At 38.9% G+C, this 14,377-nt stretch overlaps 1 protein-coding gene across 1 annotated transcript in view; it reads left to right on the plus strand.

The window, feature by feature from the left end:
* Positions 1-8,369, plus strand: part of SLC44A3 (solute carrier family 44 member 3) — a 99,638-nt gene extending 91,269 nt beyond the window's left edge. The window contains exons 13-15 of the mRNA XM_074188217.1: positions 3,247-3,384; positions 5,565-5,801; positions 7,942-8,369. Of these exons, the coding sequence (XP_074044318.1) occupies positions 3,247-3,384; positions 5,565-5,801; positions 7,942-8,046 (480 nt within the window). The 3' untranslated portion in view covers positions 8,047-8,369. The remainder of the gene's footprint in view (positions 1-3,246; positions 3,385-5,564; positions 5,802-7,941) is intronic.
* Positions 8,370-14,377: the final 6,008 nt, after the last annotated feature.

Raw genomic sequence — 14,377 nt, forward strand, 5'->3', positions numbered from 1 at the left:
GTCTCTTCTGAGCCTTCAATGACAGGTAAGACCATTAAGGTCTCTTTCTGAATCAGAAAACTATTAGTGAAAGCAATGCTCCTTTTTGCTCATATCAGGATGGGGAGATGTCCACTGTAGAGTCTTTTAATTCAGCCAGATCTCAAATGTGCTTGGGAGACCCAATGAACTTCCAAGTATGGTTGGGGTGCGGTAGTGCATGTTTGTAATTCCAGCTACCAGGGAGGCTAAAACTGGGAGATCATTTGAGGCGAGTTGAGGTAAAATGGGCTAAAGCCCTCAGGACTTTGTATTAGGAGTGGGGAGCCAGGTGACCTAAGGAACTGGCCCAGATTGGAAAATGGAGAAAGCCAGAACTTGCTTGTTAATCAGAATAAGCCTGGGCAGAAGAAAGCTCTGCATATTATGCCTGGATAAACTAACTAGAGAGTCTCAGTCTTAAAAAATTGAGAGAGAGAGAGAGAGAGAGAGAGAGAGAGAGAGAGAGAGAGAGAGAGAGAGAGAGAGAGAGCCAGTGAATGGGGTGGGGTGTCTAAAGTTCCAAGTTAAAATTCTCCATCTCTACCAATGTGACCCTAGTCAAGTCATTGATAACCTCCCAGATCTTCATTTCCCTCATCTGTAAATTGAGAGGTTTGGATTTAAATTTCCTCTAAAGTTGGGGCAATTTTTTTAAAATCTTAACTCTGTATAATGAGGTTTGCCTGGTAATAGGATATACTTAGCTACCTTGGGCCCTTTTCCCATTGTACTAAAAAGATTAGCCTCCAGGATCTCTTGAGAAACTTTCCCATCCACCCCAGCAAATTCCCTAATCCTTAGATAAACATCAGAGTTTACAGATTCCTTTAACACAACCATCCCTGAAATTCACTGGTCAAGCCTAACATACCAGTGCTTAGAGCAGAGTTTTAAATATATTACAAATACAGTATAATCCATCTTCCAGCTGTCTCTGACAAAGAAGCAATTTCTAAGTGGCCAATTAGCTAATGTTGTAAGTATAGAAAGCTTCATTTCATTTCCTCTGCCTTGAGTGTTTCTGCCTGCCTCCCACCCCATCTCAGCCCCCACTTACATTCTCAGACATTAATTCTAGGTCTCCCTGTTGGACTCTGAGTTTGAAATCTTTTGAATCAAAATGCTATGCTGCAGTAACTCCAAGAAAATATATATAATTTCCCTGTCAGGGGCTTTAATACTGTCTTTCTGTGGGTGTGGCTCATCCTTTTGTAAAATTTTTTTTTAAAAAAAAAGAAAGATTTTAGGTGCAAAGCAATTTGAAAGATTGTAAAAACTTGGTAAAGGACAATGTTAACAGTCAAACATTTTGACCAAGGGACTAAATTTATTTTTATTTTTTCTGGCATGTAGGTGGAAAGTTTTCAACAGGGTAAACAGTCTTGCAGGGGGAAATTAATTTAGTAGCGACGACTCAGCATTATGGAGAAAGTTAGGACCTAGGAAACAAATAAAGAGGTCTGAATCTAGTAGAGATGCCTTGCCACTCTAAAAGGGTTGAATCTCAAATGGAATGTAACTTGAACACTGAGACCCACCCTTTGCTGGGATTCCCATATGAATGTGGAGTAGTCATGTTACAAGTCCATAGAGACAGGTGGCAAATTCTCTCCATCCTCCTAGTAAACCAAATACTTCCATCTGAATTTCCAAGTGGCAAATGTATTGTTTGGTGAGGGTCAGGTGGCTGTGTCATCTCGAGTATGGAAGGCCGTCCAACTTGTCCATCCATATCATCTCCCTCAGGGGAACCATAATGCCTGATGGTAGGTAGCTTCCTATAATCATTGGACTTCTTTGGTGTTGAGATTGCAATGGGTGTTGTGCTTGCTCATTTTGTGCTGCTTATCACTCTGAATCAATAAGCAATCCCCAGCTTCTCATTCAAAGCCCCTACCAACTGGCTCCTACCTATGTGACTTCATTTTTATTCCCTTCTGTGCATTCTCCATTCCAATTAGAGTGCTCTACTAGCTGCTATCTATATACAACATTCCAGCTCCCATCTCTCGATCTATGCTTGGAATGTACTCTTTCTTCATTTCCATCTCTCCACTTTCAGATTCCCTTAAAACATAGTTCAGATGCCATCTGAGACCTTTTCTGATTACCCTGGTTATTAGGAATTTCACTCTCTTAAAACTGACTTTATGTTATCTTGTTTTGAGTTTGCTTGTAAATACACTGTATTACTCATCTCACAGGGGAAGAAAAACTTCTTGAAAGTAGGTAGTATCTCATTTTTTTGTCTCTTTCCCCAGTGTCTGGAGTATTAATAAATGTTTATTGAATTGAAATGAATCCAATACACCAAATTTTAGACTGAAGAGATCAGGTCCTGACATATGCAATTACTGATCCCACCCTGCCTAAACCACATCTTCCTCTCCAGCAACATACTCATGACAAGCAAACCCACTGCAGTTTTGCTAAGAAAGTCAATAACTCAATCTACCCACATTCACTTTTGCTATTTTCCCCAATTTGATTTTTTTAAGATTAACATTTATTTTTTCTATCTCACATTTCCCCCTTCAAATCAACAATAAAAAAAAGAAAATGGAAACCCTTATGTCAAGTAAAGCATAGTCAAACAAAACTAATCTATGCATTGACTATGTCTTATTCCTTTTTTTTTTTCTGAGTCCATGACCTCTCTGGCAAGAGGTGTGGAACATCTTTCAAAGCTTTTTTTTTCCTTTATAAGATGTCATCATTTGAATTTTACTCCTACTTCTTTGCCCACTTCACTCAGCAGCAATTCATATAAGTCTTTCTATTTTCCTCTGAAAAGGTCCATTTTCATGAGTTCATATGTCATAGTAATATTTCTTAGCCATCTCCCAATAAATGGGCACTCCTTTAATTTCCAATTTTTTTGCTGCTACAAAAGTTTTTCTACACATAGTGGTCTGGAGGCATTTCAGGAAAAATGAATTTTTGCAAATTAATTAAGAAACCTCCTAATGTTTTCCCTGCATCACAATTGTGATGAGAAGAGATATGCTTCTTCAAGTAAGAGCTCTCATTCTAAATATTTAAGAATTAAAAGATTTTTAAAGATTGCTTGCCATCTTGGGAAGGAAAGGAAGAAAAGTTTGAAATTCAAAATCTTATTAAAAATGCTAAAAAATAAATGTTGAAAGTTTTCTTCACATGCAATTGGGGAAAAAATAAAATACTGCTTAAATTTTTAAAAATTCTTCTAATTACCCTTTCTTTCAGAATGCCTATATCGCCACTTTGATCAATGGGACAGATTTTTGCACCTCTGCAAAGGATTCACTCAATATTTTATCCAAGAATTCAGGGCATATTGCCTCTATTAGCTGCTTTGGAGACTTCATGATTTTTCTAGGAAAGGTGAGGTTATCTTCATTAAAATATTAAATAAGAAAAAATACTAAATAAGAAAACCTGTAATCCTAAATTAATCATGCTGTGGTGGTCTTGGATAGGTGATTTTTTTTTCTTTTTAATCAGTAAAATGGAATGGGAATAATTCTAATCCAAAAGTATTGATTCAGGTTCTAAAGACTGATTTAAATTTGTGGAAATAAGCAATCATACTAGATGATGTAGCATATGTCAGTTATGTCTACAAATGTGGGTCATCTGTGGATGTTTATTAATTATTAAATTATCAAATGCATTATTTAGGGTAAGGTTCCCCTATATATTGTTGCCCAAAGTTTCATAGAAACTTGACCCTGGGCAATTAATTTAACTTTGCCTCAGTTTCCTTATCTGTCAAAATGAGGTTGAACTCATTTGGTCTTGGAAGTCACTTCTGGCTCTAAATCATTGGGTTCCCATGATCCTATGAACTTCTTTGACAAATGATACCCAAGCCTTAACTCCTTTATTGAAAGGAAGCTAGCTTACTATATTTAGACAGTTCATTACATTGTACAGCAGCTCTGGTTGTTAGCAAGTTTTATCTTAATGATGCTGTGCTTTGGAGTGCTAGCTAGGTTTGGAGTCAAAATTTTGGGTTCAAATTCCATCTATGACATTAAACAGTTGTGTAACCAGGGATAAAATTTCTGGTATTCAGTTTTCTCTTATGTTCAGTGGGGATAATAAAATCTGTAGCTGTTAACCTATCAAATAAGACACAATCTAGCACTTTGCATGCTGTATAATACTGTATAAAAGCTATTATTGGTATTTCTTGTTTGCATTATTATAAGACTAAAATGAGATGTATTTAAAGCATTTTATAACTTTAAGTTGTCAAGCTATTTTTATTATTACTACACTCATCTGCCTCCCTTTGACTTTAACCCACTGGATTTATCTCTGCCCTTCAAAGTCACACAAAATATATCTAAGCTCTTCTCCTGATGAGAGCTTGTTGGTGCCACCACCCCTTAAGCCTTCTCTTTTTGAGTCTCTTCAATGGCATTTTTCCAGACCCTTCAACAGAGGATCTTAGTCCAAGAGATGGAAGACCCAAGAAGACCATCTCCCCCAGTCCCCCACTTTATAGAGGAGGACACTTACTTGAGTCACCAGGGTGACACCACTAGTGGAGTATCAGAATCAGGATTTGAACCCATGTTTGGATGACTCTAACCTTAACCCTGTGTCCTCTAAGCTGGGCTGCCTTTCTCAATGACCATCTGGGTCATTCATCTGCTTAGGCTCCACCTTGTTGCTATGGCTTAGAATGTGTTTCCTGGAATGGGTCACCTTGTTCCAGATGGTGTTTTCACCTTCACCTTACTTTACCTCCCCATTTGAAACATTGCATTTCTGCAGATTTATCGGCAAACTCTGCCATATGAGCCACATTTCAAAAGTGCAGGGGAAGTTGACATGTGTTCTCTTTCTTCTCTGGACTTCCTCAGTATTTTCAGGCAGCAAAAATTTTGCTGGCACTTATCTTTCTAAAGCTAACAAATGATTATGCCTAACAAAGAGTCTAAAGAAATCATTTACTAAATGTTCTGTGGACAATGTGACTAAAACCAGATTTTATTTATATTGCACTTTGAGGTTTATAAAATATTTTCATTTCACAACAATCTTGTTTAGTAGGTATTTAAAAACCATTATTAAAACCAGTTTGTATAATACTATCTCCCTGTGTGTGTGAGAGAGACAGAGACATAGAGAAAGAGGAGAGAGAGAGAGAGAGAGAGAGAGAGAGAGAGAGAGAGAGAGAGAGAGAGAGACAGAGAGAGAGAGAGAGGCAGGAGGGGGGGAGAAAGAGAAGAGAGAAAACAAGACAGAATGGGGGGAGGGAGAGGAGAAAGGGGAAAGGGGAGAGAGGAGAGAGGGACAAGGGAGACACAGAGAAGGAGGAGGGAGGGGGTGACACAGAGAGACACGGAGAAAAGGGAAAGAGATAGACAGAGAGGAAAGAGGGAGAGAGAGACAAAGACAAAGGAGGAGAGAGAGAGAGATAGAAAAGGAGGGAGGGAGACAGAGAAAGAGGGGAGAGACAGAAATACAGAGAGAGAACAAAAGAGAAACATTATTTTTTACTAAATATGAATTTTATTAATTTCTGTTGTTTTATCTTGCTTTTTGAATAGGTGTTTGTGGTATACTTCACCGTTTTTGGAGGGCTAATGGCCTTTAACTACCACCGTGAGCTACAAGTATGGGCAATTCCTTTGCTATTAGTGGCTTTTTTTGCCTATTTAGTAGCTCACAATTTCTTATCAGTGTTTGAAACTGTGCTAGATACATTGCTTCTGTGTTTTGTCATTGACATGGAAACAAATGATGGATCACCAGAGAAACCCTACTTTATGGATCAGGAGTTAATGGTAAGCAAATTGATTTGCACATGGATTTATAGCTAAGATCACCACAGAAGAAGAGTTTTTAGTTTAGTAGATTTGATAGGCATCATGGGATAATAGAATATTGGATTTGAGGTCAAAGAATATGGGTTCAAATCCCAGCCCTGTCACTTGCTACCTGTGTGTAACCTCAGACAAGTCACTTCCAAATCATGAAAAATCAGGGCATATCTTTCCCCTGAAAAGTTCCTTTTAAAAAATAGACTCTACCACTTTCAACTCAACAGAGGTATTACATGAATTGTCTTGAAATATTTAGCTGAGAGGTGCATTTGATTGTGGGATCAGTAATCTTATTTGTGGGTACAATTCACTCTGGACCTCAGTTTCTTCATCTGTAAACTGAGAAGATTGAACTGGATGGCCTCCAAAGTTCCTTTTAATCTTAAAACTTTGATTCAATGGTACTGATATACACTTTTATTTAAATTTATCACTTCCATTTCTTCCTTTTCCAAAGAAAAAGTTGCTTTTATTTTTCATGAGCAGGCAGGTCTCTCTAGTTTTCCATTCTAACCCTACCTGCACTTCAAGTATGAAATATATAGAAAAGTAGAAGTCGCATTTATATCCAAACACTATTACTAAAAATGACAATGCTTGTTGACATTAATTAATGTAGCCCGTTACAGTCCGAAACCTGCTAGTTCAATTGTTTCCCAACAATTCGAGCTTCTTGCCCACCTTATCTGGTAGGAACAGATTTTTTTTTAACTACAAAATTATTATATAAAAGACAAATTAAATATATGTGTATATGTGTGTTTGAGTGTTCATATTGCCTACTTCTTTTCAATCTCAATATCAAAATATTACGAGTATCATGATAAAGGTTGTACAATAATACAATAAGATTGTATTAAGGGAAAATATTTTTAAACTTTTTTGTTTTAAGCAGAGTATGTAAGTCATTTTTATAACCTGTCATGTCCAGAGTAGAATTATGCCTTTATAATACTTATGTTATTCTGTACTAACCTTCACCAAAGTGCTTCATTGTGACATGGAGAAAAGTTCTGGAGAACTATACTATAGAATCCAGAGCCTAGATTTTGAACTGAAAGGGACCCCAAAGTTACTTTACAATTAAGGATACTGAGGCCCAGAGAACTTGCCCAAGGTCAAAAAGATAATAAGCATCAGAGGTGGAATGTGAACCCAGGTCCTTTTACTTCAAAGCCAACACTTTTTCCATTGTAACAGAGTGCAAAGTGGAAATAGGCCCAGAGAGAGTCTATCATCTGAGGACCAGCCTAACTAGGTTTAGAGCGGCATATTATAATAGGTTAGCTGCTGGGGGATGAGTTTTTGATTGCAACAGTTCTCAAAGACAGTCTTGGAAAGAAGGAATCCAAGGGTTGGTGTCTACATTAGAATGTGAGGGAAGGCAGGGCCTCTTTTTGTATTGCCAGCATTTATCATAGTGCCTACACATTGTATGCACATTAATAAATGTTGCTTGATAGGGTTGAATGGATGGATGGATGGGGAGGTGGATGGTCGGATGTGGGTGGATGGATGGATTGGGTGGATGGATGGATTGGATGGATGGATGGATAGATAGATAGTGGGGTAGCTGGGTGAATGGATGAAATGCTCAAACCCACTATGTATTGATGTATTGAAAAGACATCTGTCTCTCATAGAAACCATTTGTTCTCTATGTAAGCAAATTTTTATATTTTTATACTTATTGATATATCCTATAAAGGACATTGTTTCTGATGGTTTTAAAAAGTAACTAAATATTCTTATGCTATGAGCCACTTGCTTTCATTTTCTTTTTGATGGCCTATTTTTAATTCATTCATAACTGAGTTAGATAAACTTTCTTTGAAAATTAATTTCTCAGGAGCAGTTAGGTGGCGCAGTAGATAGAGCACTGGCCCTGGAGTCAGGAGGACCTGAGTTCAAATCTGACCTCAGACAAATAATGATTGACTAGCTGTGTGACTTTGGGCAAGTCACTTAACCCCATTGCCTTAAATAAATAAAATTTTAAAAAATTAATTTCTCACATGGCATAAATCAAAGTGGTCCATTTGCACAACAGGAATACATCACTAGAAACTAATCCCCATCTTTTTACTTTTTTTTTTAACAGAACTTTGTAAACAAAAGTAACAAATTAATTGATTCAAGGATAAGAAGAAACAGAAAGTCACTAAAGAATGAAGATGGAACAGAACTCCAGCTGATTGTGAGATAGGAGACATTTCCTTACTGTCCAGTGTTTGTGCCTCTTTTGGAAGAACATTACTACTTTCAGGCCTCGTGTCTTTTGAAAATGAATTTTTAGATGACTCTTAGTCTTTCTCATTTTTTAAAAATAAATATTGCTCAAAACGTGTTGGGGGGAAGGTTTGCAAGGCAAACAGGGCTAAGTGACTTGCCCAGAGTTACACAGCTGAGTCTGAACACAGATTTGAAGTCAGAAAGATGAGTCTTCCTGTCTCCAGGCCTGGTGTTCTTTCCATCTAACTGTCCACAGGCAAAAGAAAAGATCATTAAATTTGACTTTTAAACCAAAAAGTGGTATCAGTTGTTTTTTGACAGATAACTAAAATATTTACTATGTCTAACTCAATGCTTGGAAGATATAATCACTGCCTTAAAAAAAATGATGTGCTAATAGAAGATAGTACATAAAGGGAAGCTAGAAAAAAGAGTAAGAGGAGGTAGCATGGTGTGGAAATGGCCAGAGAAGTAGCATGGACACCCAGACACGGCCAAAGCTTACCTAACAGAGCCCAGCATCCCAAGGATGGAGACCAAGATTGAAAGGATGGTGGGTTGAGGGGAAATCAAGGGAGGAGATAGAGATGATGGCTGAAGTGAAGGCAGCATGGGAGAGAGACAGGCCTTGGTCAATATGATCTGACCTGATTGATGGGGGCTTTCCAATTTTATAGAAACCAAATGATTTTGATCTTTCCCTCCCCCACCAATTTTTGAGTTTCTTTCCCCAGATGAGCTCTATAAAGAATGATCCAGGGGGCAGCTAGGTGGTGCAGTAGATAAAGCACTGGCCCTGGAGTCAGGAGTACCTGGGTTCAAATCCAGGCTCAGACACTTAATAATTACCTATCTGCGTGGCCTTGGGCAAGCCACTTAGCCCCATTTGACTAGCAAAAACCTTAAAAAAAAAAAAGAATGATCCAGTGAGAATCATCAGATGAAAGTTACTCGAAGACCAATTTCATTTTGATATAAAGAGCTAACTAAATTAATAGTTACTCAAGTGGAATGAGCAAAGAGACTCTGGAATGTCTATTTATTGATAAAGATGGATTCCTGCTGAGGTATGGAGTAGATGGCCTCTGACATCTCTTAATATTCTGAGAGTATCTAAAGAACCAAAAGGCAAGTAGCAAAAGGGATTTCATAATAGCAGACCTTCATATGACCATTTAAATTCTGGAGAGCACTTTACATACACATCTTTTTTGATCCTTATAACAACCCTATAAGACAGGTACAAAAGTTGATATTCCCACCTTATGAATGAGGAAACTGAGGCATATCAGGTTTAAGTGACTTGGCCAGGATCAGTGTCAGTCAAGAATCTGAACTGGGTTTCTGAATGCAAAGGCAGTACTCACCCCACTGACTGCTGTCTTCCTGTTTCTGTCATGAAACAGAACAGGTATCATTCGCACTAAGCTAGAACCGGGAAAGGACAAAAATAAAGATAGCTTAGGTAAACAAGTTGGAGAGATGAAGTTGACTTTTCTACAATGGAAATGTCACACACACACATACAAACACACAGCAAAGCCTGAGTACCTGGTTATCTAAGTCAACCAAAGAGTTTATTTATTAGGTACTTACTATATATATAGACACACACACACATACAAGTCTACATTGAAAACTCCAGGCCTCATGTCTCTCGTTGGCCTCAGAAGGGATTTTAGAGTCTGACTCCTTTAGGCATCATGCTTCTTTAACTGAGGTCAGCACTTCTGTTACCACCTCCTGCCCCTCCCATATTTTTCTTCACATTCTTATTTTCCCCAGTCTTCCCCCCAGAACTACTCTTCCCAAGACAAGCTGAGTCACCTGTCCCCTGGAGCCTGTTTCTTCTCAGTTTATGGATGATCTTTTCCCATGCCTCGCTTCCCTTTTCAGCATCTTCAAAGTCTTCCTCATACTTTGCCAACTCCCCCAGTTAATTCACATACTTTAAATGGTCCACACCTGTGCTTTCACTTCATCACCTAGTCCCCATTCAGGTTTCTGCTTCCATCACTCGATTTAAAGGATACTAAAAGGGTTTTTTGGGGGTTTTTTTTTTACTAAAAGGTTTTCATAGACTTTAATCATAAAATCCTTTAGTTCTGGAAGAGTTCTCTGGAAGAGATCTTAGCGGTCATTCCACTCAACCACCCTACAATAGTCAAGGAAACAGAGCTCTTAAGTGACTTACCCAAGGTGACACAGATAACCAGTGACAGTGTGGAAATTCGAACTCAGAAATTCTAAGTCATCCACTACTTCATCAATCAATGGACAGCTATTAATTGCTAATTATATTAACTGCTAATAATCACATACATACTAATTACTAATAATCACAATAATAATTGCTATCTGGAATACTATTGTGCAATAAAAAATGATGTTAGATTTCAAAAAAACCTGGAAAGACTAGTATGAACTGATACAAAATGAAATGAGCACAACCAGGAAAACAATGTACACAGTATCAGCAATATTGTGTGATGATCAATTATGAATGACAATGCTTTTCTCAGTTACACAATGATCTAACACAAATACAAAGAACTCATGAAGAAAAGTGCTATCTATAACCAAAGAACTGATGGACTCTGCACGTAAATAAATGCATATTTTTTCAGTTACTTTATCCTTGTGATTATTTTTTCCTTTTGATCTGTTTCTTCTTCCACAACTGAGATGAATCTTTTACGTCAGACACAATATTACATGTGTTAACTATATCAAACTGCCTACCATCCCAGGAGGGAGTGAGAGACAAAAATTTGGAACTCAAAAATCTTGTAAAGAAGTGAATGCTAGGGGTGGCTAGGTGGCATAGTGGATAGAGCACCAGCCCTGGAGTCAGGAGTACCCGAGTTCAAATCTGACATCAGACACTTAATAATTACCTAGCTGTGTGGCCTTGTCTTGCAAAAAAAAAACCTAAAAAAAAAGTAATGCTATAATTTTCTCAAGATAGAATTGTGGAGGTGGCTAGGTGGCACAGTGGATAGAGCACCGGCCCTGGAGTCAGGAGGACTTGAGTTCAAATCCTCCCTCAGATACTTAATTACCTAGCAGCGTGACCTTGGGCAAGTCACTTAACCCCATTGTCCTACAAAAAAACTAAAAAATGTGTAATTGTGAAACACTATTCACATGTTAAAAAATAGTGATTGCTAATATTTCTATAGCACTAACTATATGACAGGGATGATAATAAGTGCTTTACAAAGATCTCACCTGAACCTCACAACAATTCTGGCTGGGAGAGAGGTCTAATTAATACCCCCATTTTACAGATTCAGAAATTGAGAAGTGCTTAAGTGATTTACCCAGGGTCACACAACTAATGAGTGTCTGAGCCTGAATTTGAATGAGGTCTTCCAGATTCCAGGCCTAGCACCCTAATCATTCTATCACCAAATTGCTGCAAAATACTGCAAATACTAATGCAAAATATTAAATATCCTGGTATTGTTGCTTCCCATTGAGTTATTAGAAGAGCAAATATTTTTTCTAAAGTTGGACCCTACAACACTTTGTCACAGGGGTGGCATTGCACAATTTTATTGTCTTCATCCTTGAGGCCCGAGCTGTTCTGCCTACTTCCTGTTCAGACTTTTGAAGTTTGGGCTGTTTTTTTCTCCTGCAGCATCACGATGTCCTTCTCCCATCCCTCTCCATGTTCCTTACCCCTCTTTCCCCCTCAAGACTCTCTAGTTTTGGTGTGACAGGATTTTCTTGAGTTTTTGGTTTTAGGGGTCTTATTTTTGGGTGCCTAGCTGGCACCTCTTCTTCCTCTCAACCTCTCACTGTAGACAATTCTCCAGGGTACCCTCATTGGTTGGTCCTCTGCTTTGTTTTTTCCTATCAACTTGCCCTAGGAATGGACATATCTCATGGTTTCAGCTAACAGGCTGGGACTTTCAACTCTCAAATCTCTATACTTCTTTCCAAAATTGATGTCTTGCCCAAGCTGTGGGCCTATCTCTGTCTTCTCTGACAGGGATGTTGGAACACAGCCTAACAGAGAATACTGAATTTGCCCTCACAAGGCCTGGGATGAGGCCCAGCACCAACATTTTGCAGCTGTGTGACCATGGCCATGTCATTTTCTCTTTACCTGCTTTCTTATTCATAAAAAGAGATTTGTACTACCTGCCTCAGGTAGATGACTTAGAAAGCACTCTTCAAACTTGGGTGGTATAGTGGATAGAGCTTGGCCAAGGAGTCAGAAGAATGTGAGTTCAAATTCAGTCTCAGACACTTGACACTTATTTGCTATGTGACCTTGGGCACGTCACTTATCCCTGATTGCCTCGCATCCAGGGCCAATTCCCATCATTCTGATTCTTATCTGGCCACTGGATCCATGACTCTGAAGGAGAAAGTGAGGTTGGTGACTTAGGGGAATAAACCCTTCATTCAAATCCAATTCATGTGCTTGTCATGGCATCACCTCCTTGATGTCATGGTCCTCTTCAAGAATGAAGGACAGACAAGTTACTGTAACCCAACTACTGTGGCTTGGGGGAGTAATTGGGGAAAAATTCCTCCAATGTCTCCACTGTTGTTGCATTCTTAAGCATCTCAAAGATAAAGAAATCTGGAAAATGAGAATGTTGCTAGAAAGGCAACACACTCTAACAAGCAGTTGAGAATAAGGATGGAATATTGGCAGATAGTAGGGCTAAAAAGGAGAAAAGTGTAGGTGAACAAGGCTGAGGAACGTTGCAGCAGGCATTCCCTGTCCTTCACCTGCTTGAACATATTGCTCAATGTTCTTCACTCTGGGATTGTGATTCCCCAAGTGGGAAACTAACTCCCCAATGCTCCAATTCTGTTCTGACCTCAAATTCTGTATTTTGGCTCCAGTCTAAGGGATCCTCCTCAGCAAGGGTGGGAATAGTGATGAAAATATTAATCAAAAGAGCCAGTCACAAATCCCTGGGGAATACTTCATTTGAGGCCTAATATGGAATATCTGACAATTTTTTTTAATATGACCATTCAATTAACTCTAAATTTATCAATGTACATTATCTAGTCCACATTTCTCCATTTTCTCTACCAAATAGTATGAATTATTTTATCTAAATTCATACTACTCCTATCTAGTCTTTCAGTCATGACCAACTCTTTGTGACCCCATTTAGGGTTTTCTTGGCAGTGATTCTAGAGGGGTTTATAATTTCCTTCCCCAGCTCATTTTACAGATGAGGAAACTGGCAGTCAGCATTAAGTCACTTGCCCAGGATCACACGGCTAGCCAAGTGTGACAATTTAAGGACAAATTCAAACCCAGAAAGATGAGTCTTCCTGACTCTTAAGTCTAGCACTCTTTATCTACTGTACTACTTAGCTGCCCAAATCTATATCCACAGCATTCTCTTCATCTAATAATTTAGTAATACTGCCAAAAAAGTAGGCAAATATGACAACTTGTACTTGCAATCATCCCTTTCCTTTATAGATATTCCTCAGTAATATCCCTGAATGAACTGTCCTTGAATTTTCCCAGCAACTAAAGTTCTCTGGTCTATTGTTTGCAAGCCTTTTTTTTTTTTTTAAGGTCTTTGCAAGGCAAATGGGGTTAAGTGGCTTGCCCAAGGCCACACAGCTAGGTAATTATTAAGTGTCTGAGACCGGACTTGAACCCAGGTACTCCTGACTCCAGGGCCGGTGCTTTATCCACTACGCCACCTAGCCGGCCCGCAGACCTCTCTTTGAAGGGAAAAAAAAAGCTGGAACTATTGCCCTTATCTAATTTTGTTTTCCATGATCTTTCAAATATCAGACAGTGGCTTAGCAATCCCATCTGCTGCCAATTCTTTCACTACCCAGCCCAATATCCTCTTCTTACAGATGAAGAAAGGTTAAATGACTTTCCTAAGATCACACGTTGTTGCTGTTAGTCTTTCCTTCTTGAAGACTATGACATCAGGGAGGTGATGCCATGACAAACGCGTGAATCGGATTTGAGGCGGTGGTGGGGGCTATGCCAAGTCACGAGCCTCACTTTCTCCTCCAGAGCCATTTGAGTCCAGTGACAAGTTATGAATCAGGACAACTGGAGATGGCCCTGGCTGAGAGGCAATCGGGGTTAAGTGACTTGCCCAAGGTCACACAGCCAGTAAGTGGCAAGTGTCCAAGGCCAAATTTGAACTCGGGTCCTCTTGACTCCAGGGTTGGTGCTCTATTCACTCTGCCACCTAATTGCTCCACATAAGTGTCCATTACCTGTCCTGTGCCCCTTTACTACTTGACTGAAGATCTGAACCCAGGTCCTGATTCCAATAAATGTACTTCCCGCT

The sequence above is a fragment of the Macrotis lagotis genome, chromosome 5, assembly GCF_037893015.1.
Source record: "Macrotis lagotis isolate mMagLag1 chromosome 5, bilby.v1.9.chrom.fasta, whole genome shotgun sequence".
NCBI classification, from domain to species: Eukaryota; Metazoa; Chordata; class Mammalia; order Peramelemorphia; family Peramelidae; genus Macrotis; species Macrotis lagotis.